Genomic DNA, 26,861 nt, shown 5'->3' with positions numbered 1-26,861 from the left:
GAATGTGATTTCTTTAGGTGCCAAATCCGCTTAAATCTAAATGCTTGCAGTTCAGGTACTGAGCCGAGATCGTCTTCCAATCGAGGGTTTGACGTATTGTATTAGTCAGAAAATAAATCTGTTTTAGGCCTGTCATAAGATTTGGATATTGATCAATATGTTTGCAAACAACTTTACTTTCTATCGTGACTTTCTTTATAATGCCAAATATTATTTCAGTTTTTATAACTTTCTTATATGTCACCCAATAATTTTTTTCAGGTAATAAGACTTTGAATCTTTACACCGAGGACCAGTCTAACTATGTGAAGGACCTCACTTGGACCCGGTCTGTGAACCTAGGTGATCGTTGGGTCCAAGGCCTGGTCTCACTCTCAAATCCTGATGTATATAGAATCATCATAGAAGCTCTGTATGATGATGATGATGATGGCAGTATAGCTCTTGATGATACCATGCTTGCTGAGGGGGGACTCTGTAATGGTGAGATATTCCTCTTTCCTCGTGTGATATTTGTTATGTATTCATTTATAATTATCTGTTTCTTTATCCATTATTCTATTTTTCATGTCTTTATTTATTCATTCATTCATTTATTTATAAATTGATTATTTTGTACACTCTTTTCATCTGTTCATTGTTTTCTAATGTAGTTATTTATTTATTCTACCTTGACAATCAAAGTTTGAAGGGGGTGTATGAGGAGCTTTAGAGCATTTATCTTTCAAATTTAGGGATTGGAGAACATTTTTATCCTGAAATATTCAGGCCAGGCCATGCTTTTGAAATAATTTTTACATCAAATAAAAAAAAAAAAGCATTCAGATATTTTATTTTCATCAGGCATCTGATAAAAATAGATTTTCATATAAAATCACCAGTTTCTTTCCTGTCAAACACATTTCCATTAGATAACATACAATTACAATATTTATCGATATGATTTGCAGAGAGTAGTGTTGCTAATTGTGATTTTGAAGATGACATGTGCGGCTATGAGCAAGCCGATGATGATGATTTCGATTGGACGAGAAACCAATGGAGGACACCTTCAGATAACACAGGACCTACCTATGATCATACTACCATGACATGTAAGTCTATATATACGGTAACAAGGAATTGTTTTAAGCATTTGATCTCCTTTTATTCTTCAAATTGGCAACAAATCTATTTTTACTTTTCATGTCAATTAATTTTTCATGGGCTATACCCATACAATGGAAAAAGGTAGCTCTGCTTGCTGAAAAAAGAATCGCATTGTTTGGACAATTTTCTCTTGATAAATCCCTCTCGAATAATGCAAATTGGAAATTTTTAATCATTTTTGCATTTCCTTTTGACTTACATTTCATCTGAATACATTTTTTCAAAGTAACTCCCTTTTTTATGAATATAAATCTTGGATATTGATATGAAATATTTATTTATATGAAAACAGATTAACTTGAACCCAAAAGGGGTGTCACACCTGTACATATTAGCAAGCATACATGTATGCCAATGTGTGGCAAACCCTTTTCCCCTTTATACCCATTTTTTCATATTACGCATTCCACCATGCATGATCTAAAAAAACAATTTGTTAACAGCAGAGAATACCAACAATTCAAATTGATGAAGAATCATTTGTGTCAGAGAAAGGTCATTCTTTGCATCAAGAAATGGGATGAAGAATGGCTTGCTATGGCCTACAGTTATATCAGCATACACTGGCTAATTTAGGTGTGCCAGCTCCATTAGTAAAGTTATATGTAGATCCGTAGGATAACATTTGATTTACTTTTCTAATTCCTTGTAGCTGAGGGTTGGTATATGTACATGGAGTCATCGAGTCCTAATCTACAAGACATGGAAACCCGTCTCATCAGCCCACTCATTGATCTCACAACAAGACTATGTCTTCATTTCTGGTATCATATGTTTGGACGTGAAGTGGGGACGTTGAATGTCCTCACTCTTCGTAAGTCAGCTAAACCATCAGACATTGGGTCAGTTGTGTGGACTCGGAGCGGTCAAGTGGGTGACCAGTGGATGGCAGGGACACTAGTCGTTGGAGAACCAGAGTCGTTCAGGGTAGGTGCAACTTTAGCCATCTGGAAATCAAGTTAGAGTCGGCAACATTTATTTTCCTGTATGTCGTAAATTGTTTTAATAGTCAAACGATTCATAAGCAATTTTTACCTTTCTAATCATTAGGCCTACTATTCTGATATTTCCATGATGATGTGGTCAAAATATAGTTTCACACCACCTGTGTTGAGTGCAGCACCTTTTTCTTGCAATGGGAAATCACAGTCTGGAGGAGGATTTGAACCAATGACCCTTTGATTGCAAGGCAATACCACTACACCATGACACATTAGCATGTAACAAAATATTGTTTTGTTCTAGCATTCTTTTCATTTGTGGTATTTTACTCGAAAAGCTTCAGTATGTCCATTTTTTGTCTTGCCTGCATAGCAGAGCGAGACTATAGGCATCGCTTTTCCAACCGTGGCAGCGTTGACAACATTGAAATCTTAACCAATGGTAAAGTTTTGAAATGTCATCATAACTTAGAATATGAACCTAGTTCATGAAACCTGGATATAAGGGCAAACAAGTATTACTAAACATCCTGCCTGAGCTTCAGGTCACATGACCAAGGTCCAAGGTCATTAAGGGTCAGTGAACTTAGACCATGTCAATATCGAAATCTTAACCAAGGTTAAGTTTTTGAAATGTCATTATAACTTAGAAAGTATATGGACCTATTTCATGAAACTTGGAAATAAAGGTAATCAAGTATCACTGAACTTATATCTTGGTCAAAGATCATTATGGGTCAATGAATAATTATTTGATAGCTGTTTTTAAAATTAGCATGGCTGCTATATGGAATCACGAAATGCAGGCGAGACTGGCAGGGTCATTCCACTTGTTAAGGCTATTTTATTTAAGTTTGACCCATTCTTCTATATCTATGTGTATATTAGTTGGTGTTCCAAGGAGTCGTATCTGGTTATGAGGGTGATATAGCCATTGATGATATCAGCATGTATTCAGGAGATTGCCAAAGTAAGTATACCAATGATGCTCCAAGAAATAAGAACTCCTATACTGTGTATCTCATAAAAACGTACATACAGTTAACAACAGAATTATTCATACCCCTACTGAAATTTCAATATTTCATGTTTTTCTGGAAAACTACAAATGGACACAGAATATTTTGGCCGTAGTTGGATACCTTAACCTGAAATGTAAAAATTCTGAATGGGTTTTGTATAACCTCATTTGCATAACAAAAAGGAAATAACTTTATTTGTATTTTGACTAGCTCAAAATTATTCATACCCTTTGTTAAAGCACGGTATTTGGCCATATCAATCTGATATGCACATGCTCCAGACCTTCTGCATGTTTCTGCATGTTGTTTTATTCACATGCAAAGATGTATTGGCCTGTCTGAATAATTTCCAAGGTGGTGAGTTATGGAATGCCATTGTTCTAGAGTATAAAGTTAAAATCAATTATGGAATCTTCCTCAGCTGTTATGATCATGGCGAAAACTAAGGAACCCTGCAACGACCTCCGCAATGAGTATTGTGAATGCCCACAGAGATGGGAAAGACTATAAAGCCATTTCCAAACTCTTCAGATTACCGGTACCCCACTGTACAGTCCATTGTCCAAAAGTACAAGAAGTTTAGAATAGTGTAAAACGTTGACACTCGTAGGCGGCAGTCGAAGATATCTCCTCGTGTGGCCAGGAAAGTATGCCGTGAGGCCCTTTGCAATCCTAGAACAACAGTTAAGTCTCTTCAGGACAACTTCGGTCAGGTGGGCACCTAGGTTTCACTGCAGACCATACACCGCACACTCCACATGGAAGGACTACACAGCTGTCGCCCAATGGAAGACCCTTCTCCTGACTCAGAAGCATTGTAAAGCTCGACTTGCATATGCCAGAGAGCACCGAGATAAGGATAAATATTTCTGGTCATCAGTTCTATGGACAGATGAGACAAAGGTGGAACTTTTTGGCCACAAAGATGTTTCCTTCGTTTGGCGCAAGAAAAGCGATGCATTCAACCCAAAGAACACTGTGCCATCTGTGAAGTTTGGTGGTGGTGGGAACATCATGCTATGGGGCTGTTTCTCTGCAAGTGGGCTTGGCAATCTTGTAAAAGTAGAAGGCATCATGAAAAAGGAGCAGTACATCCAAATTCCGGAAGACAACATCAGGTAGTCTGCAGAAAATCTTCATCTCGACCCCAACTGGACATTCCAACAGAACAACGATCCTCAACATACTGCAAAGGCAGTCAAATAATGATTTAAGGATATCAGTGTGGAGGTGCTACAATGGCCAAGCCAAAGCCCAGACCCGAATCCCATTGAAATCCTGTGGAAAACCCTCAAGACGAGGGTGCAGTCAGTGCATTTTTCTATAAACAGAGTAGTCTATGGGGAAAATTAGTATCGTGGTTCGGGGCCATTCTGGCCACTTGTCTATTTTTACTCTTTTGAAGCACTTAATGTTGTTTTTAAAGCACATTTTTTTCAGAGCTCAATTTTTGCACCTTACCACAGACACTGATACCATTTAGGACCATGCAGTTCAGATTAATTTTACGTGAAACAGTATTTAACAATGCCTTTACAGTTTTATTGACAAAGGGTATGAATAATTTTGAGCTAGTCAAAATACAAATAAAGCAGTGCGATATTTGTTATGCAAATGAGGTTATACAAAACCCATACAGAATTTTTTCTTTTCAAGTAAAGGTATCCAACTACTGCCAAAATATTCTGTATCCACTTGTCATTTTCCAGAAAAACATGAAACATTGAAATTTCAGTAGGGGTATGAATAATTCTGTTGTTAACTGTACATATATTCTGCATGTATGTTGAATTGGTAGGTATCTTGGGCACCTTGACAAAAAGTTAGAGGCATACAGTATTTCAGAATGCTATGCTCAGTTCTGACAGGTATAAAGCATTTGATACAGTCATGTTGAATATTATGTTAGAAAGACATGCAAGCACTGCAGAAAATAGATAAACATGAGAACAACTCTGTGAACTGGTTTCATTTTGGTCAGATTGGCAGATTATTATCTGGTGCACCGTTTATTGGATTTTCATATCAATCCAACTCAATTCAATTCTCTTATTTCCCTCAGTTGTCCCATATGTAAAAATGCAAATTGTACTTGTTTTGATTATGAGAATCATATTTGCAATAGTACAATTTACATATATGCATTATAAAACATTAAAATCTTGCTTTGTTGGATTTTTCGTAATTAATTTTTATTTTGCCTGAAGACTCTGTTTTCTTCAAAATCTGTATTGTGGAAAAATTGTTGATTTTATTTCATGTTTTTTATTTGATAGGAACATTGAGTTGTGAGTTTGAGGATCCACAGATCTGTGGTTACGTTCAAGACTCTATCACCGATGAATTTGATTGGACATTCTGGTCTGGAGACACGCCCACTTCATACACAGGACCCTCTGTTGACGTCACATACGGAACAAGCTTTGGTAAGGTCAGGCTCTCTTAAGTTGAGATTAAGAGCAGATTAGTTTCTGCCACCACTTAGTTTTACTAAATGTGCTAAAATCCATTGCAAAATATATTTTGAAAAGTTAAGTTGATAATTGTTTAATAAACACATTTTAGTATTGAATCCATTTATTTGATTGAAAATGTATTTTGCAATGATGTTTACAGCAAATTATGACTTCAGGGACACTTGGACTCTTTCATTGCATTCATGCCCTACTTTGATGGAAATCAAAATTTCACATCATAACATAGAATACCTCCCAATTATTTAAGCGTAAAAATATGCCATATGAAAATGGTATCAAATTATTCTGGAGAACCAACTCCTTCAGGATATACAGTACAGTATATGACAGTTTTGATTGTTCCGTCTCTTTCTATATATTTCCTTTGGTTTATATTTTGCAGGTCATTACATGTACACTGAGTTATCTGGAAGACATAGTTTGGGCGAGTCTGCAAAGCTTATAAGCCCTCATGTTTCCATGGAAACCACCCAAACGGTCTGTTGGAGGTATTACTACCATATGTTTGGTCGAGATGCCGGAGCTTTTACCGTTGCAGTAAGTATTTTGTATGTTTCAACACAATGGAATAGACTCAATTTTCTTCTTGGTATGGAAACCCATATTTTATCGCTTGAAATAAAATCTCTATCCCTCAAATCGTTGAACGTAAACAGGGTTACAGCAACTCCCTTCTTTAACGTCTTTTGGTCTGATGCGACCGGGGCTTGAACTCCCAACCTCCCAGTTGTAAGATGGACGATCTACCAACTGAGCCAACACATCTGTTTAGCTATTGGTAATGGGGCTGATTTCTATGAGTGATTAAATATTTGAAAGATCTTAAAAAATAAACCCCATGATCAATTTGCTAAGATTTTGGGCCCTGTTTCTTCTCTGGATATTGCCAGTATTTTATCAATTTATTGAAATCTTTGAAACTGGAGTATTTCAGTGTTCACTTTATTTAATGTTTCATTTGTGTACAATGTGTAGATGTAATTTCCAAAATTATTAAATTAATGTGATTTTAACAAATAGCAGCGACTCTTAACCCTTTGAACCCGATAGGGCGGAATACTGGCCAACCAGTAAACGCGCAAATACCCGATAGGCCGGAATACCGGCCTACAGCCATGTTACTTCAAAACATGGATGCTAAATGTCAGGTGATCTTTTCAAAATGACGTCATCTTTCTAGTACGTGTAGGAATATTTAGTCGATAATTTCAGTCAAGGTTCGCAATGATTTTGGAAGGATTTAGCATAAAAAATGGCCCAAATATGCCTTTTTTTGTGGTTCCTCATGTCGTATGTCCGGTAACACACGGTGTAATACGCGGTGAGTCACGTGTTTATTATGGGGAAGCAATTGGTATATCTGACTTTGGTTAAAACAGTGATTTTGATCCCAAAACAGACACTAAAGTTGATATTTCTGTTTGTAGACTAGGTCTACGAGAAGGTAAACAACGTCAGCCGGCTCGGTCCGGGTACTAGCAGGGGGAAGATGCCGTTGGATCTCGAATCATGGGAGTTTGTGCAAGTGGTCGATTTGTGCAAATAATTCAGGGTATAGGTCACCACCGCCCCTAATAATTCAGGGTTCAAAGGGTTAATGTCTAAACTAATGAAAGGCAGGTACAGCACTTCTTTTAAAGGTGATTGCCATCATCGTTCTTATAATATGAAACATAATATACTACATGCTAAAAATAGGGTTTGGTGTATTACATGTTATAATGATATAAACAGGTAAAGCTATTGAAAGATTTATCAGATGCTTTTTTGTATATATTTATATATTTTGCTTCAGAATACATTGTGATTTTATCTTGACTGGGTAAGTAAATTATGACAAGGGGCAAGGACAACTTTCCCATAGGCCATGTACTTTATTATCAGGGATTTGTGGTTTTCTCCTAAGTACCCATTCCCCTGGGGCAGTAATCTAAATATAACCCAGGTAGTATATTGTTTTATGTCCTTATGAAAGAAAATATAATTTGAAATAAAACTTTTGGGAAAAATGACATTTTAGCCATAATATGTATTGGAGTACATAGAAGAGTAGTCCTTGCCTTACATCACTATGACATCCCATAAGCGGCCAATTTGAAGTCTCCATGGGTATAGTGATTACCAATATTTACAACTTTTAAAAATTCATAACTTTCTTGTTGTTTGTCCAATATTGTTCAAACTTTCACCTATCAACTTGTCTGATTCTTCTCTTTCTTGTAAAAACAAGTTAGTTTTTATTTGGGTTGGATTCCCCTTTAATTCATGAAATATATGTGTATTGCCTATTCATATCTCTGTAGTACCGCAACAAAGATTTTGTTCAGATCACCGTAGCACAATACCATGGGAGCCAGGGCAATGAATGGATTGAAGGTAAGATAAACATGTCCCCTGCCCCCTCCCCCTGCACCCTTAGATAAATCCCAGATCCTGCTAACAAGAGTTGCTAAGTATTGTTTAATCTTGGTATTACAATTCAATTTTTATATGACATTTGCATAAAAAGTCCATACATACAATTAAAATGATGAAATAGGCAGATTATACATAGAATAACACAAAATACAGAGGATACACAAATGTGTGGAACTTGACAAGGGCCAATGCCCTGTCAAAGGCAAGTCCCAAACAGTTGTAAACATAAAAAAATGCTAAAACAGAACTAACTTAGAAAAATACGGCATTCATGAGTTAAGAATTTTTTTCTATATTTTGGTTTAAAGGAGTTGAGTATTAATGATGACTAGCCGTAATGTCACAATGAAATGTGATGTGGAAGCCAGGTAGCTCAGAGACACACTGGGTGATTTCAAGTCCGGTGTTGGTGTTGGTGTTAGTGTTGGAATTTGGATTGCTTCCCCTAGCTCCAAAACCTATTCTGAGTTTGTAAAACTGATCCAGATCACATTATTGTTATCTCAGCAACCAGTGAGTGACTTTTCAGGACCATCTTCATTTTATGTTTAGTGTTGTACTCATGTAAAAATTAACCTAACACCAACACCAAAAGGTCAACACTGAACTTGAAATCACCCAATGATACTATTGTCATTGGCCCACACTCATGAGGACAGTATTGATACATACAAATATGCCCTTTCATGAATCATGCAGAAATTAAGTGAGCTTTCTCATAATGAATTTGTAGTCTTTATTTTGAAAGAAATGACATTCTTAGAAGCATGTACTAAACATCTGGTTTCTTGGCAATCATTGTATTCTCTGCTATTTTTTTTACAAAACATTATTTATCATTTTAGTGGGTTATACTTTCAGACCCAGAAAGGGTGTCGATAAAGTTAATCTGATCTTTTCTTATCTTAGTGGGTACTACAGTAACAATATATTGTTGTATCCCGGGTGATTTGAGCCATATGAGAAGTCTAAAGCTAGTGCTGTTCAAGATATTATACATGTACATGAATATCAATTATTGCATTATAATGAGTTACCTTCAAATGTGATATTAATTCCATAATTTTCTTCATATTTGTGCTTATGCTTTTTTAATCCATAATTGTATGTATGCATCAGCAAACAGGAATATTGATTCTCTAGCATAGATTCACTCTCTTCATGTTACCATCAAACTTGGACTTTTCAATACAATTATTGAATGAAAAATGTACTTTTCTGATAACAGGGCAAGTAGAGGTGACTGAAAACGGATACGAGATGATATTCATTGGTACTTATTACAACGGTGATGAAGGTGATATTGCTTTAGACTCGGTTTCCATGACACCAGGTCGATGTAGTGAGTAACCTTAGACTCTTTATGAAAAGTTTTTCCTTAAAAGAATGAAAGGAGCAAATTATCTTAAAGTAGGCCAATTTGTTATTTCTTTTCTATTCACTATTTTTTAAATTAATTTTTGGAATATTCTCTAAACCTTAAATTCTTTGGAGTTAATTGTTACAGAGTAGATTTTGACGCTATTAGATTGAGGGTATGTCCATTTAAGGGGAACCTGCTTTTTACCTTTTGGAACTTCAATTATGATAATTATTTATAAATTCTCATTATTTGTTGTTAAATTCTCATAAATTATTGTGATTTTGAGAGATGCTAATACAGACATTGAGTGAACTTGCAATACAGATGTACCTGGCAGTGGAGTAAGCTTGAGAGAAGAAGTTGATGTGAGGTAGAACTTCACCATAGGGGTGCAGTTGAAGATAGAGAGAACTCAATCGTAGGGTGAATTTGACATAAATGAACTTGATGATTGTGTGAATTTGAAAATAGCAAGAACTTTACGTTAGAAAGAATTTGACATAAGGAAGAACTGAATGTTAAGGAGAACTCTATATTAGTGAGAACTTGACAGGGAGAACTTAGCATTCGATAGAACTTCAACTTTTTCATTTCTTTCTTAAACTTGAAACTTGGCAGTTGATTGTGAATTCCAAAGTTAATGACATTTAGTGAACTTGCTGCAAGGATGAGTATTACAATTTTTGAGCCTTAACACTTGTAAGTTGATTGTGAAATTCAGAGTACCTGTTCCGGCCTTTTGCTAGATACAATTAGGGAATTGACTCGGCCATTAATAACAATTATCTTACTTTAATTGTTTGTAGTTGACTGTGATTTCGAAAGCAGCTGGTGTGGATGGGTGAACTCTAATGGAGATGATTTTGATTGGGTGAGATGGAGGGGGGAAGCAGCGACACCTTCCACCGGTCCTTCATACGATCATACAAAACAAAATGAAGCAGGTAAGTTTCATTGGTCCTTCGTACGATCATACAAAACAAAATGAAGCGGGTAACTTTCATTGGTCCTTCATACGATCATACAAAACAAAATGAAGCAGGTAAGTTTCATTGGTCCTTCATAAGATCATACAAAACAAAATGAAGCAGGTAAGTTTCATTGGTCCTTCGTACGATCATACAAAACAAAATGAAGCGGGTAACTTTCATTGGTCCTTCGTACGATCATACAAAACAAAATGAAGCGGGTAACTTTCACTGGTCCTTCGTACGATCATACAAAACAAAATGAAGCGGGTAACTTTCACTGGTCCTTCGTACGATCATACAAAACAAAATGAAGCGGGTAACTTTCACTGGTCCTTCGTACGATCATACAAAACAAAATGAAGCGGGTAAGTTTCATTGGTCCTTCGTACGATCATACAAAACAAAATGAAGCAGGTAAGTTTCACTGGTCCTTCGTACGATCATACAAAACAAAATGAAGCGGCTAAGTTCATTGGTCCTTCGTACGATCATACAAAACAAAATGAAGCGGGTAAGTTTCATTGGTCCTTCGTACGATCATACAAAACAAAATGAAGCGGGTAAGTTTCACTGGTCCTTCTTAAGATCATACAAAACAAAATGAAGCGGGTAAGTTTCACTGGTCCTTCGTACGATCATACAAAACAAAATGAAGCGGGTAAGTTTCACTGGTCCTTCGTACGATCATACAAAACAAAATGAAGCGGGTAAGTTTCACTGGTCCTTCGTACGATCATACAAAACAAAATGAAGCGGGTAAGTTTCACTGGTCCTTCGTACGATCATACAAAACAAAATGAAGCGGGTAAGTTTCATTGGTCCTTCATACGATCATACAAAACAAAATGAAGCGGGTAAGTTTCACTGGTCCTTCGTACGATCATACAAAACAAAATGAAGCGGGTAAGTTTCATTGGTCCTTCATACGATCATACAAAACAAAATGAAGCGGGTAAGTTTCACTGGTCCTTCGTACGATCATACAAAACAAAATGAAGCGGGTAAGTTTCACTGGTCCTTCTTAAGATCATACAAAACAAAATGAAGCAGGTAAGTTTCACTGGTCCTTCGTACGATCATACAAAACAAAATGAAGCGGGTAAGTTTCATTGGTCCTTCGTACGATCATACAAAACAAAATGAAGCGGCTAAGTTCATTGGTCCTTCTTAAGATCATACAAAACAAAATGAAGCGGGTAACTTTCATTGGTCCTTCATACGATCATACAAAACAAAATGAAGCGGGTAAGTTTCACTGGTCCTTCGTACGATCATACAAAACAAAATGAAGCGGGTAAGTTTCACTGGTCCTTCGTACGATCATACAAAACAAAATGAAGCGGGTAAGTTTCATTGGTCCTTCATACGATCATACAAAACAAAATGAAGCGGGTAAGTTTCACTGGTCCTTCGTACGATCATACAAAACAAAATGAAGCGGGTAAGTTTCATTGGTCCTTCATACGATCATACAAAACAAAATGAAGCGGGTAAGTTTCACTGGTCCTTCGTACGATCATACAAAACAAAATGAAGCGGGTAAGTTTCATTGGTCCTTCGTACGATCATACAAAACAAAATGAAGCGGGTAAGTTTCATTGGTCCTTCATACGATCATACAAAACAAAATGAAGCGGGTAAGTTTCACTGGTCCTTCGTACGATCATACAAAACAAAATGAAGCGGGTAAGTTTCACTGGTCCTTCGTACGATCATACAAAACAAAATGAAGCGGGTAAGTTTCACTGGTCCTTCGTACGATCATACAAAACAAAATGAAGCGGGTAAGTTTCACTGGTCCTTCGTACGATCATACAAAACAAAATGAAGCGGGTAAGTTTCATTGGTCCTTCGTACGATCATACAAAACAAAATGAAGCAGGTAAGTTTCATTGGTCCTTCTTAAGATCATACAAAACAAAATGAAGCGGGTAAGTTTCACTGGTCCTTCGTACGATCATACAAAACAAAATGAAGCGGGTAAGTTTCATTGGTCCTTCGTACGATCATACAAAACAAAATGAAGCGGGTAAGTTTCATTGGTCCTTCATACGATCATACAAAACAAAATGAAGCGGGTAAGTTTCACTGGTCCTTCGTACGATCATACAAAACAAAATGAAGCGGGTAAGTTTCACTGGTCCTTCGTACGATCATACAAAACAAAATGAAGCAGGTAAGTTTCATTGGTCCTTCGTACGATCATACAAAACAAAATGAAGCGGGTAAGTTTCATTGGTCCTTCATACGATCATACAAAACAAAATGAAGCGGGTAAGTTTCACTGGTCCTTCGTACGATCATACAAAACAAAATGAAGCAGGTAAGTTTCATTGGTCCTTCGTACGATCATACAAAACAAAATGAAGCGGGTAAGTTTCATTGGTCCTTCATACGATCATACAAAACAAAATGAAGCGGGTAAGTTTCACTGGTCCTTCGTACGATCATACAAAACAAAATGAAGCGGGTAAGTTTCACTGGTCCTTCGTACGATCATACAAAACAAAATGAAGCGGGTAAGTTTCATTGGTCCTTCATACGATCATACAAAACAAAATGAAGCGGGTAAGTTTCACTGGTCCTTCGTACGATCATACAAAACAAAATGAAGCGGGTAAGTTTCACTGGTCCTTCGTACGATCATACAAAACAAAATGAAGCGGGTAAGTTTCACTGGTCCTTCGTACGATCATACAAAACAAAATGAAGCGGGTAAGTTTCACTGGTCCTTCGTACGATCATACAAAACAAAATGAAGCGGGTAAGTTTCACTGGTCCTTCGTACGATCATACAAAACAAAATGAAGCGGGTAAGTTTCATTGGTCCTTCTTAAGATCATACAAAACAAAATGAAGCGGGTAAGTTTCACTGGTCCTTCGTACGATCATACAAAACAAAATGAAGCGGGTAAGTTTCACTGGTCCTTCGTACGATCATACAAAACAAAATGAAGCGGGTAACTTTCATTGGTCCTTCGTACGATCATACAAAACAAAATGAAGCTGGTAACTTTCATTGGTCCTTCTTAAGATCATACAAAACAAAATGAAGCAGGTAAGTTTCATTGGTCCTTCGTACGATCATACAAAACAAAATGAAGCGGGTAAGTTTCACTGGTCCTTCTTAAGATCATACAAAACAAAATGAAGCGGGTAAGTTTCATTGGTCCTTCATACGATCATACAAAACAAAATGAAGCGGCTAAGTTCATTGGTCCTTCGTACGATCATACAAAACAAAATGAAGCGGGTAAGTTTCATTGGTCCTTCATACGATCATACAAAACAAAATGAAGCGGGTAAGTTTCATTGGTCCTTCTTAAGATCATACAAAACAAAATGAAGCGGGTAAGTTTCATTGGTCCTTCTTAAGATCATACAAAACAAAATGAAGCAGGTAAGTTTCATTGGTCCTTCGTACGATCATACAAAACAAAATGAAGCAGGTAAGTTTCACTGGTCCTTCGTACGATCATACAAAACAAAATGAAGCGGGTAAGTTTCATTGGTCCTTCTTAATCATACAAAACAAAATGAAGCGGGTAAGTTTCATTGGTCCTTCTTAAGATCATACAAAACAAAATGAAGCGGCTAAGTTCATTGGTCCTTCGTACGATCATACAAAACAAAATGAAGCGGGTAAGTTTCACTGGTCCTTCGTACGATCATACAAAACAAAATGAAGCGGGTAACTTTCATTGGTCCTTCTTAAGATCATACAAAACAAAATGAAGCGGGTAAGTTTCATTGGTCCTTCGTACGATCATACAAAACAAAATGAAGCTGGTAACTTTCATTGGTCCTTCTTAAGATCATACAAAACAAAATGAAGCGGGTAAGTTTCATTGGTCCTTCATACGATCATACAAAACAAAATGAAGCGGGTAACTTTCATTGGTCCTTCATACGATCATACAAAACAAAATGAAGCGGGTAAGTTTCATTGGTCCTTCGTACGATCATACAAAACAAAATGAAGCGGGTAAGTTTCACTGGTCCTTCGTACGATCATACAAAACAAAATGAAGCGGGTAAGTTTCATTGGTCCTTCGTACGATCATACAAAACAAAATGAAGCGGGTAACTTTCATTGGTCCTTCTTAAGATCATACAAAACAAAATGAAGCAGGTAAGTTTCATTGGTCCTTCATACGATCATACAAAACAAAATGAAGTGGGTATAAGTTTCATTGGTCCTTCATACGATCATACAAAACAAAATGAAGCGGGTAACTTTCATTGGTCCTTCATTTTATCATACAAAACAAAATTGAATTGAATTGAATTGAATTGAATTTATTACCAAATATCACTGTTAGGTACAATTACAAGGAATAGTACATCACATACATGTATAAACAAAACATTTGGTAATTGGAGCTAACATAATAGCAAGATGCTAATCGAGGTTAGCCCCAAATAATATCATTATCATACATGTAGTTTAAACAATAAATCTACATGTAACTAAATCTCAATATTGTACATCAAATTCAATACTAATTCTAGTTATTAATGTTGCAGAAAATTTCGATAATTTTAAGTGAACATATTTACACTATTTACAAGAAAAAAATATCTTAATTATTCACAAAATCTTTATATAGAATTATTTGTTTTCAGGCAGTATTTTACCATCCCAAATTAATTATATTCTTCCAGTAGCATTAATTTTAACGATCTGCTAAATATCTTACGACTGGATCTGGTCAGTTCACTGGTCCTTCATTCGATCATAAAAAACAAAATGAATCGGGTCAGTTTACTGGTCCTTCATTTGATAATGCTAAACAAAATGGTAAGTTTCATCAGAGAGTTGTTTCACAAAGAGTTAAGTGTGACACCATTCTCACTACCTTCTGGAAACTAGTTTAATGGAAACTAGTTTAACGGAAACTAGTTTAAGCTGTAATGAGAACAGTTGAAGCAATCTTCCAAACTGGTTCATAAAACCACCTTGTGATATACACTACTCAAAAAAAGTTAAGGACCACTTTTTAAAACGTACATAAAGATTTTATACAAGGTGTTTTATTTCTGGAAATACCTCAGTACAACTGTCCTAAATGTCCTTAAACACGCTGTAATCAATTTCACGCATGGGTGGTTTCAGTTGTTGCACAATGTCTCTCGCATCACTGCACATCCTGAAAAGTGGGCCCCGAGGGGTATCAGCTACCGACATGAAGTGGTAAAAACGAATGTCTGAGTGTCTTTCAGGCAGTTCAGTAACGAGTGTGACCACCTCCTGCAGCAATAACGGCTTCACAGCGCTGTCTCATGGAGCTGATGAGGCGATTGATGTCTCTGACGTCCAGTGCATCCCATGCAGCCTCCAGAGCCACACCCAGCTGCTGCAGTCCAAGTGGATGGGCTTCGAGCTGCTCGAGACTCCTCCCCATCATGTCCCAGACGTGCTCTATCGGGTTTAAGTCCGGGGACCTCGCTGGCCACTCCATACGCTCAATCCCCTGGCCCTCAAGGAACTCGGTCACCACCCTAGCTCGGTGGGCACGGGCATTGTCATCCATGAAAATGATGTTTTGTCCCACATTTTCTGCAAATGGCACCACTATATGTTCAAGGACCTCATCCCTGTACCTCACTCCTGTCATTGCTCCCCCTGGGACCACGTAGAGACGAGTACGGTTGGCGTAGGTGATGCCTCCCCACACCATGACGCTGCCTCCCCCATAACGGTCATGTTCTGCAATACAGGGGTCTGCAAATCTCTCTCCTGGTCGCCTCCAGACTCTCGAACGTCCATCATTGTGGTCAAGGGAAAATCTGCTCTCATCTGTGAACAGAACTCTACGCCATTGCTGTCTGGTCCATCTGACATGCTCCCGGGCCCAGTTGAGACGAATTCTTCTGTGAGCAGGGGTGAGTGGGACACACTGAGCTGGCCGTCTGGCATGCATATTGGCTCTGTGAAGTCGGTTACGGATTGTTTGAGTGGAAACAATCACTCCAGTTGCTGCAGCGAAGTCATTGTTGAGGCGGCGTGCACTGTGAAAGCGGTTGCGGAGGCTGAGATTCGTCAAGTAGCGATCATCTCTAGGGGTTGTCGAAACTGGTCGGCCACTGCGGGGTCTCTCGGAGTATAGCCCTGTCTCTCGGTGTCTTTGATTTGCTCTGCTAATGACACTGTGTGACACGCCCATCATTCTGGCTACTCTTCGCTGACTGAGGCCAGCTTCCAGCATCCCTAGGGCTCTGGCTACATCTGTTTCACTTAGGTGGTGTCTTGGCATTGCTGTTGTAGGCAAGTTGTTGATTGTACAGACTAAAGCCGGAAAATGCTTTGGAAGACACTTGTCTTATGGCCCACTGCAATGATGCCAGAGACATCATGAAAGAACTGCATGTGTGAAATTGATGTCATTGTGTTTGATGGCATTCTGGACAGCTGTATCTTGGCATTGCTATTGTCAGCAAGTTGTTGATTGTAGAGACTAAAGACAGAAAATGCTTTGGAAGCCACTTTTGTACGGGCACATTGCAATGATGCAAGAGACATGAAAGAACTGCATGTGTGAAATTGATTTCATTGTGTTTGATGGCATCCTGGACAGCTGTATCTTGGCATTGCTGTTGTCAGCAATTTGTTGATTGTAGAGACTAAAGACAGAAAATGCATTTGAATCCACATTTGTACCACTTCACAATGGGCCCACTTTTCAGGATATGCAATAATGCGAGAGACATCATGCAACAACTGAAACCACCCATGTGTGAAATTGTTACAGGGTGTTTGAGGAGATTCAAGACAGCCATATTCGGGTATTTCTAGAAATACAACACCCGGTTTGAAAATTGTATACACACATTAAAAAGTGGTCCTTAACTTTTTTTGAGTAGTGTAGTTTTCAAGATCGCTTTGCCTCGATAATCTGGTTTGAGGACAGAATAAATCATTGCTCTACCACACTATTTATTAACATCTTGATCTTTTGTATTCTTTATTAGGTTATTACCTACTCTTTGATACAAGTGACCCTAGAAAGCTTGGTGAGGTAGCTCATGTATCAAATGTGTTTGAGACAACAGACGATGATATATCCTGTTTCACATTCTGGTTTCACATGTTTGGAAATGATGTTAGCGAACTTGAACTAATCAGGTAATTTTTAAATTTGTGCAACCCTTAAGCCTAAAATGTCAAGGGGAGGGCTTTTCACCCCCTCCATCCAACATTTATCGCTTTGAATCCACAGCGCGAAATGCTTTGACCACAATTTGTAATTTCATATACATATGAAATGTGTTTCAGCTAAAATTCATAAATGAGTGATTAGCTACAATTCATTGACAGCTTATATTTCATTTGATGCTATTTAAAGAGAAATTCCAGTAGTTGCAGTAAACACTGATTTCATGAGAAAGTCTGTAAAACAAGGCTTAATTGTCAGTATATCATCGAGGATCTAGATCTGGTACAGTTACATAAACTGAACTTCGTGAAATCTTGAAATCTACGCTGAAAAATGTTCAGACTGAAGATCCCCAACACAGATAAGCGCACATGGGACAGTGTATAATTATTGCTTTGAATGTCGTGCCCGACGCTCTACCCGAATCCTGTGCTTATTTGCTGATTTCTCAGCAATTACACAATTTCTTCCAGAATCCTTTGGCACATAAGGTTTATTTATACAAACAGACACTTTGGTGGTAATTTCTTGGATTCTGTACAAACTCATTTTGATATCTTTACCAAAACTAGCATTTACCTTTAAAGCCAAAATAATGTCACAGATGACATTTGTCAAAAAACAATAAAAGTAAAAAACCAAATACAAAGAGATATATAATAAAAAAACAACAAATACAAAGGAGAATAATTTTGCCACTGGATCTTATTCATTAACAATTTTTGGAAATGCTATGGAGAATATTTTCACCAAAAATTTGTCTTCCAAGACCTTTATTAAATGAATTAGAGCAAAATGTATTATTTCATGAATAAATCATCAAGTAGAAATCCGCTCCCCTGGAATATAATCCTAACTTACCCACTAAGCATTTTTTTGTATCTCTTCCTTCTCCTATGCTTTTTCTTTTCCATTTACTTATTCTTTTACTTTGTTTCTAATTGTGCTTCGTCTTTTCCCGATTTATCTCCTGATATCATGATTGTGTTACCATCATAACATTAATTGCAGGGCACCAAGAAAAACGGGTATTGTAGAATTTGTTTGGAGATTGAGAGGACAACAAAGTACGGACCGAACAAACTGGATTCAAGGTCAGATTCCATTCAAAGGGAGTAATTTGGTGAGTTCATATCTCAAAGCAATTTATCCTTGCTCAGTAATGAATTTTGTTAATCTATCATCAGGTTCATAAAAATTAAATATTTGATATGAATACTTTACAAAAGAAATGATGTGATTGTGGTAATGTGTAAAGTATCAGGGCTCTTATTTCTGGAAACATTGAAAGTTTAAAATGACACTTCTTATTTGATTTCATACTTATAATGTAATTTTATTGATTGTCGGGCAAATTTGATACCTCTCGTATTATTCAAATGAACCCCCCCCCCCTTTCCAGATGCATCTCTGACTTCGGTGAAAGTGAATTACTCGTACCATTAATCTAAACAACAATTTTATTGATATTGATGTTATGACATTCGACCCTTTTTTCAGGAACCGTTTTTGACTGGAATTCTTATTCTGTTATAATTTCTCTTCTTCCTCCTGTCGCGTTTCCAGCTTGCATTTACTGGGACGGTTGGGCCTGGTATATATGGTGACATTGCTTTGGATGATTTTCTGTTTGTTCCTGGAGACTGTATGGGTAAGATGAATTTTAAAAATTTTGATTGATTTGTTTTGATTTAAACTCGATAAAATAGCCCTCCATCAGCCAATGGCTAGTTTTCAGAGAGGCCTTGCAAAATACAAACATTACTAAGAATGATAAATCATAATAAAGTAAACTAAGTTAAACAAAAACCTATTTAAAAAACCACAAGAAAAAAGGGGGGGGGTGATGAAACAAAACAGAAACAAGATCAAAAGTTCTGTATGATTTGCAATGGATTTTGATTAAAAAAAAATCAATAGTTTAGATGTAGATTTTAAATAAATTTGAGATGAATTCTGGTTCTCAGTTTATCAGTTTTTATCAGTTTGGTTTATTTTTTCATATCTCATAAAATATCAAATAGATTGTACAATGTAACGTCCATCAAAAGACAGTAAATCATTGATAATAACATAATACAATACATCACCATAATTCATAATAAATCAGACAAATTTTATACAATTGAATGTTTGGATTGGAGACAGATATATCAATAAGATGAGAATATGAAGGGCAAACTATTTAAAAAGCAGAGCTTGTAATTTATAGTTTCCCTAATAATTAAATATAAGTAATTGTCAACTTGTTTTAATATCAATATGTGAAGAAAAAAAATAATAAAAAACGAGAAAAAGAAGGATACAAAAAGAAAAAAAATACAAAGGGAGGTGGACTAACAATAGTTAAGAGGAACATTTGTCTAGGGAGCAGATGAACTGTCATTTAGATATTTGTTTAAAATATAAATTTTCAATTTACGTTTAAAAGTATATATAGAATTGCAATCTTTGAAGTCTGTTAGTAGTTCATTCCAAAATAATGGACCTGTGACAATAATTGTTTTATGTGAAAAAGCTGTACGAGTACGTGGAAGATGATAATAATGACTTTGATGAGTAGGATAACTGTGAATCTCGTCATTTCTTCTAAATAGAGAAGATACGGTAATAGGTAATTCTTTTCTTGAGAGTTGAAACATAAATATTCCAAGGTTAAATGCATAAAGATCATAAATTTGTAGAACATTACATGAATAAAAGAGTGGCATAGAATGAGCCCGGTAACTTGCATTATTAATAATTCTTATTAGTCTTTTTTGGATAAGTAAAATTTTATTGATATGAAGTTTTGAACTGTTCCCCCAAGAAAGGATATCGTAATTTAAATACGGCAAAATTAGGGTGGAGTATAAACATAACAAGACACGGGTTGGAAAAGATGACTTAAGTTTGCAGATGACACCAGTATTTCAGGATATAATTTTACTAATGTGATTAATGTGGGCTTTCCAAGTTAATTTACTGTCGATATATACGCCTGGTTGTGGTTGTGCTTACTATGTATATCAATCCTACCAGAGTAGGTGGGGGGGGGGGGGCTGAAGAAATTGTAATTTTTTAGAGAGAATCACCTCACCCCCCCTCCCCCATGGTGATGAAAAATATTTAGAAATGGCTGTTTCCGGTGCCTATGATAACAAACTTAGATTATTCATATAAAGTGAAACAAATTGACTATCCATTTGTTTACAATTAAGGAGGCAAAGAAAAGAGGGTAAGATTAATATAACATAGATGGATAAACACCCAAATTGCTTCAAATTTATCATGATAGTTGCCAACCATATTGACACTCTACAAACTTCTGTTTAGAATGCATTTTATATGCAAGGTTGTAGAAATATAGATCCTAAAACTATTTGATTTCTTTCTAATATTTTTTTTCACAGTACTACCGAGAGAAGCTGATTTACTTCCACCTAAGACTACAGGACTTCCACCTACCACACCCACTCCAGGTAAGATATTGCTTGCTGATTCTTATTGATTTGACTTTTTACGGTTTAACCAACTGGGTTAAACCACTGAACTAATCTTACTTTAATGGCCTGTTTTTTGAAGACTGACTACATGTATTTCGATGCCTAAGAAGACTGGGGGGGGGGGGGGGCTGATTCAGTCCCCCCTTATGATCTCGGCCGTCGATCGCGTGATCAAAAAAAATTTGGCAAGCGCGTTACCCATGACATAATCTACAAAACTATTCGATCAAATTTTGTGAAAAATCTCTTTGCGAATTATTCTGCTAATTTATGCATAAAATCAAAAGTTTGCTTTAATTAACTAAATAATGCCCATAAAATGCTAATTTTTGGATCACAGACTCTTTACAAGAATCTGATCAAATTTCACCATCACATTTATTTTCTTATGTATTTTATTATTTTCTAAATTTGTTATGTATTTCTTTGTTTTTTATTTTTATTTTTATTTTTATTTTTTTCAATGGAAATTGTCAGGGACTTTATTTTGACCATAAACAAGATGAAATTAAATGATTTTAACCTGTCCAGTAAAATGAAAAATAATGATACATTTATGAATTTTGGCTAAAACACTATTTGCATTGGACACAAATTCACAGTACTGGAGCAATTTTTGGTCTGCATGCTCTTTTCAAATGTTGATTATTTTGGAACCCGTACCAGGGGGTCACAATTTTGGTCTCAAAGTTGCGCGAGACTTGAGAATAAAAAATCATTGAGCGACAGGGTCTTATTTATCGTTCCCAGACAGTTAAGATTAGAGAGTCATATGAGCTGATTTATTGAACCAGTATTGTTAGAGATTTATGTCAAAACTGGCCATCCATAGTGACACCACAACTTTAAACCAGAGTTAAGAATTCAGGCTAGTGAGTCTAATGTTTCGATGTCTAATCCGATGACTGGGACAATGATATATTTGTAAAGCGCTTGACACATTCCGATGTATTAAGCGCTATATAAAAGCTGATTATTATTATTATTAATGTTTTCTTCTGGATTTCTTCTTCTCAGCTCCTAACCCATACAGCTGTGATTTTGAAGTGAATTTCTGTACCTACATACAGTCTTTGGATGATGGTATGGACTGGACTAGACAAAAGGGTAGAACTAGTTCATATGATACCGGTCCATCACAGGATCACACTACCGGTGAAGGTAAGCTTACCACTATATCTACATGTCCTTCTACTATAGATAAAGTCCCTAGTTTGGTACGATACTACAGGTGAAGGTAAGCTTACCACTATATCTACATGTCCTTCTACTATAGATAAAGTCCCTAGTTTGGTACGATACTACAGGTGAAGGTAAGCTTACCACTATATCTACATGTACTTCTACTATAGATAAAGTCCCTAGTTTGGCATGATACAGAAATAATGAACATGCCTTGGCATTTGGGAAGAACACATACATTCTTGAAAAGCAATATTTTCCAGGTGCCAAAAGTTTAGATTATCATAAAAATACAATGGAGATCTTATCTTGAAAATTCAAATTAAATATAATTCAACAGAAGTATGTATATAAAAAATATTAACATTTTTATTAAAAATATGTTTGTGAAATATGATGCTTAGAATAATAATAAGCAGTTCTTAGAAACACATAATACCATATAAATAGTCTCTATGCGTGTAGAAGAATTATAATACATGTGTTTCTTAAAAAGATATGTTTCTAACACAGATTTGAATCTGTTGAAATCTGATCTTATATTACGAGGCAGATTATTCCACAATTTTGATGCCATTTTCCCAAAATTGGAGACTACCTAAATTAATCTTTTTTCTTCATGATTAGCCCTGAATGCTAGAAGGTACTCTCAAAGATGTAGATATATGTATAGATCTAAGACTATGTATCCTGCTACAGAGGGACATTATAAGTGGCTTTCTTGCATTCTCTTTTCATCATCCTCATCATCACTTGAGCACGAGATAACAAACACCTGGGGCCCGTCTTACAAAGAGTTGTGATTGATCCGATCAATCGCAACTACATGTACGGACGGCCAGCAATGTCAACATACAATTGTATAAATGCATGTTAGTTCAAAAAAAAAATTATAGATATGATGTATATTATGAATTCATAGATTTTTTGACAATTTGGTGTGTTCTCCTCTGTTTATTAAGGGAATTTTGCAGATTTCCTGTAGAAAGTTATGGCACTGTTGGATTTCCATAGAGTTACGTATGATTTGATCAATCGTATGTCTTTGTATTACGGGGCCCTGTTGTATGTCATTTATTTCATAGGAGCATATATCTACACAGAGGCTACTGGCAAAGCACCAGGGACTATAGCTCATCTAGAGTCATCTTTCATCCCTGCCTCATCAATGCCTACAGTGTGTGTTGATTTTTGGTATCATATGTATGGTTCTAATATGGGTACACTCAATATCAAGCCAAAGATTGGTGACGACTTGAAGGGCGCCCTCTGGACCCGATCAGGGGATCATTCTGACAGATGGTTACATGGACAAGCTAATTATCAGTCATCCCAAGATTTTCAGGTTAGGCATATACATGTAGCCTTAACTGTATAAGGATGGGGGGGACCTTCTAGTGCTATACAGAATTCATTCAATTTTTTTATTCCATCTGTTTGAATTATGCATTTTCATTTGTAACCTTAATCTTGTTCATGTTTCAAAATTTATGAGAAACAATAATTTGCATTCATATGATATGAGACAGTCAAATGCCTATCACTTACCTAAAAGTAGAAAAGTATTTTCTAGCAAAACTGTATATTTCACAGGATCAAAACCCAGGAATTCTCTGGACAGAGTAAAAAAAGAGGCAGCTAATCTGAACTGATTTAAATTACTCGTCAAAAAATTTCTTCTGAATTCTTATTGATTTAATCAAATATTTTGTGAACTCCATACTTATCCATGGTAGAGCTGATTTTTTTTTAAAGTCAATATTTAATTTTGTATATAGTGTCTATACATTTGTGTTACAGTGTTTATATCTATATAAATTTATAGATTTTTGCTGATAATTTTTACTCTACTTATATTACATTACCCTTGTATAAAATTTTGATAGGGGTTCTACATTTTACAAGCTTTGCTTTTTTAGTAGGCCCCTCCACTTTTTCATGTCATTGGTATGTTTAAATCCTGCATGTGTTAGGCAGTTGATGCATTTTTTCATTGTAAAAATGATTTATTACGAAATGTACTTTGATGATTTGAGGAATATGAATATATCGATAAAATAAATAAAATAAAAGTAATTAAATAAATATATACATGTAAGCATTTTTCATTTCTTTGTAGATTGTGTTTGAAGGTGTTCTTGGTGTGGATCATTACAGTGACATGGCTTTAGATGATGTCACAATATATTCTGGAAGCTGTCAAGGTAGGAACAATTATTTCATTCTTTAAAAGAGAGAGTGAATGGACCAACCCTCTGTGTAGGCTGTCATTGACTGTGTGTTATAAATGTGATAACCATCTGAAAACTAAGAATAATTTGCACAAAATAAATTTTGTGGTTTTAATTAAGTTTGAAGAAGAAACACATCCAAAGCTTTCGAATGATATATAACTTGTCAAAATCTATCAAAAGTAACCTAACCAAGTGCTCAAAGGACAAGTCAACCCCAACGAAAAGTTGATATACACGTACCACATACGTACCACATACAACTGTAAGTTGGTTCTTGATAATTATCTGTCAGTTTTATGATAATCAGAAATGTCTCAACAACAATTGATTTCAATCATGTTTAGTAAAGCTAGTCAAACATACATGTATGATAATTTTGTACTCAATTTCTTTATGAAATGATGTTTTTTTAGCAACTTATGGTCTCAACCTCAGAGCTCAGTAATAGGGCACCACAAATGGTTGTAAAAAGAAAACGTGCATTGCAGAAAGTTGCATCAATAGCTTTTGTCTATTGAGGTAAACAATGTAGTATTGTAATCATAGTCTCATAATTATGTTGGACATTCAGTATTTTTGTGTCATCAGTGTATATTTCAATTAATAATAATAATAATACATAAGATTTATATAGCGCACTTTCCATCCTGATTAGATGCTCAAGGCGCTTTAGAGCAGAACAAAAATATTTACATATAATACATGTCTGAACAATAAGTCAATGTCTATCAAAAAACACTTTTGTACAGGTATGTTTTCAGGTTGCCCTTGAAGGTGGTCACTGAAGTCTGGGTTTTCAAACTGTGTGGGAGAGAATTCCACAATTATATCTGTGTTATTTTTAAAACTTACAGATTTTTAGGAAAATCCGAGTGTAATGCTTATTGATGTTTTCTCACTTTTTTCCAAATCAACTTCTTGGGATTGTATTGGTATAATTATTTGTTATGTTCCCAGGAGTACATGAGTGTACGTTTGAGTATGAAGATCTGTGTAGTTATGTGCAGCTGGATTCAGACAACTTTGATTGGTCTTGGGGAAGTGGCTCTACTCAAACTCCCTACACTGGACCTGCCGTGGATGTTACTACAGGGACATTGACAGGTAACAGTAGAGGGCGGTGTTCATAAAGCTTTTGTAAAGTCCTGCTTGTCTTACCAAAACTATTGAACAATGCATTAATTCAAAGAAGGACCAAATATGTATATATTAATATGGGATAGATATGCTTATACATGAGCGTATCTTGTATTTAATTCATATCCTGACTTCCATCCAAAGTTCCCTAATGAATGACGAACTGACCCAAATCTTAATTGGACATACACAAGAATCATTCTGTTTTTCTTGATTTATGAACTTTCATGGACCTCGGTCATTCTGATATTCATATACTCAATTGCAATAAGTCCCAAAATGTTGGGAACTTTAGCTGATGTGGTTTATTATGATAAAGAAACCTATTGAATTGCAACTCTAACAAGTTTTCTGTTAAATTCTGCATTATCACAATCAGATAGCAATATTAACCAGCAATAATGATTTAATGATGATGACAATTTTTGATGAAAATTATGATGATAGTTATAATAATAGAAAAACAATTATATAAATAATGTAATTCAATGACAAATATGTCAATATGAAAATGCAAGACTTATTGAGATTATTTTTCCAAAAGCCCAATCAATAAAATATTCAAACTATTTTTGAAGTGTATTTACCTCATTCTCTCCATTTTCATTTATCTTCATGATATTGTTGAACCAGGCATGATCAAATGGGATCTGGACAAATTTTAATTGAAGAACTGGAAACAGACACAAACAATTTCATTAAGTTAGTACATGCTTACTGTGATATGGAATTTACCAATTTCTTGGATCTTTTGAAATACATGCAGGTCATTATTTATACATTGATGCAAGTGAGCAAACATCAGGAGACATTGCTAGAATAATGACACCAGATCTTGACCCTTCTGATGGTAAAACTGAGCTTTGTTGGAGCTTCTATTATCACATGTTTGGAGATAACATCGGTCAACTTAATATATATGTGAGTACAAATCTAATTACATTTTTCATGAACATCATTCCAAAATACACATATTGACGGTCACACTTTCCTTGAATAATCTAGACCTTTTGGGGATTGTGCTGAAATTTGGTATGCACATTTATTACATCATGAAATACCAGCCAGTATAAGAAAACCTGAAGAATTAGTTTTTAATTCTGAATATAATATGAATATTCATTTGTGAGAAACATCATTTGCATATGTAACTTGCAATTCAACTTAGGATTTTCATTCTTTCTTCCAGATGTAATCTTTGTATTTTTTATAGTAGAGGTAGGCTATAAATGTGTAATATTTAAGAATCAAGTTTTGTATATCTCATTTATGCAGATTGTTGTCCTGATAAATATCTTAAGAAAATTGGGAGAAACAGGACAGAG

The 26,861-nt window shown here is 35.8% G+C and overlaps 2 protein-coding genes across 2 annotated transcripts in view; both read left to right on the top strand.

The window, feature by feature from the left end:
* The window catches only part of LOC129263594 (MAM and LDL-receptor class A domain-containing protein 1-like), a 65,555-nt gene extending 48,191 nt beyond the window's left edge, over positions 1-17,364 (top strand). Inside the window, exons 37-46 of the mRNA XM_064100616.1 lie at positions 262-483; positions 951-1,094; positions 1,802-2,076; positions 2,979-3,060; positions 5,389-5,538; positions 5,972-6,126; positions 7,893-7,965; positions 9,236-9,349; positions 10,177-10,314; positions 17,339-17,364. Of these exons, the coding sequence (XP_063956686.1) occupies positions 262-483; positions 951-1,094; positions 1,802-2,076; positions 2,979-3,060; positions 5,389-5,538; positions 5,972-6,126; positions 7,893-7,965; positions 9,236-9,349; positions 10,177-10,314; positions 17,339-17,364 (1,379 nt within the window). The remainder of the gene's footprint in view (positions 1-261; positions 484-950; positions 1,095-1,801; positions 2,077-2,978; positions 3,061-5,388; positions 5,539-5,971; positions 6,127-7,892; positions 7,966-9,235; positions 9,350-10,176; positions 10,315-17,338) is intronic.
* LOC129263595 (MAM and LDL-receptor class A domain-containing protein 1-like) overlaps positions 17,319-26,861 on the top strand; it is a 76,618-nt gene continuing 67,075 nt past the window's right edge. Inside the window, exons 1-9 of the mRNA XM_064100676.1 lie at positions 17,319-17,467; positions 18,510-18,621; positions 19,065-19,149; positions 20,891-20,959; positions 22,001-22,144; positions 23,251-23,510; positions 24,285-24,369; positions 25,357-25,503; positions 26,303-26,457. Of these exons, the coding sequence (XP_063956746.1) occupies positions 17,430-17,467; positions 18,510-18,621; positions 19,065-19,149; positions 20,891-20,959; positions 22,001-22,144; positions 23,251-23,510; positions 24,285-24,369; positions 25,357-25,503; positions 26,303-26,457 (1,095 nt within the window). The 5' untranslated portion in view covers positions 17,319-17,429. The remainder of the gene's footprint in view (positions 17,468-18,509; positions 18,622-19,064; positions 19,150-20,890; positions 20,960-22,000; positions 22,145-23,250; positions 23,511-24,284; positions 24,370-25,356; positions 25,504-26,302; positions 26,458-26,861) is intronic.

Source organism: Lytechinus pictus, chromosome 6 (assembly GCF_037042905.1).
Source record: "Lytechinus pictus isolate F3 Inbred chromosome 6, Lp3.0, whole genome shotgun sequence".
NCBI lineage: Eukaryota > Metazoa > Echinodermata > Echinoidea > Temnopleuroida > Toxopneustidae > Lytechinus > Lytechinus pictus.
The sequence above is the reverse complement of the archived record's forward strand: the minus strand, read 5'-3'. Positions and strand labels throughout refer to the sequence as shown.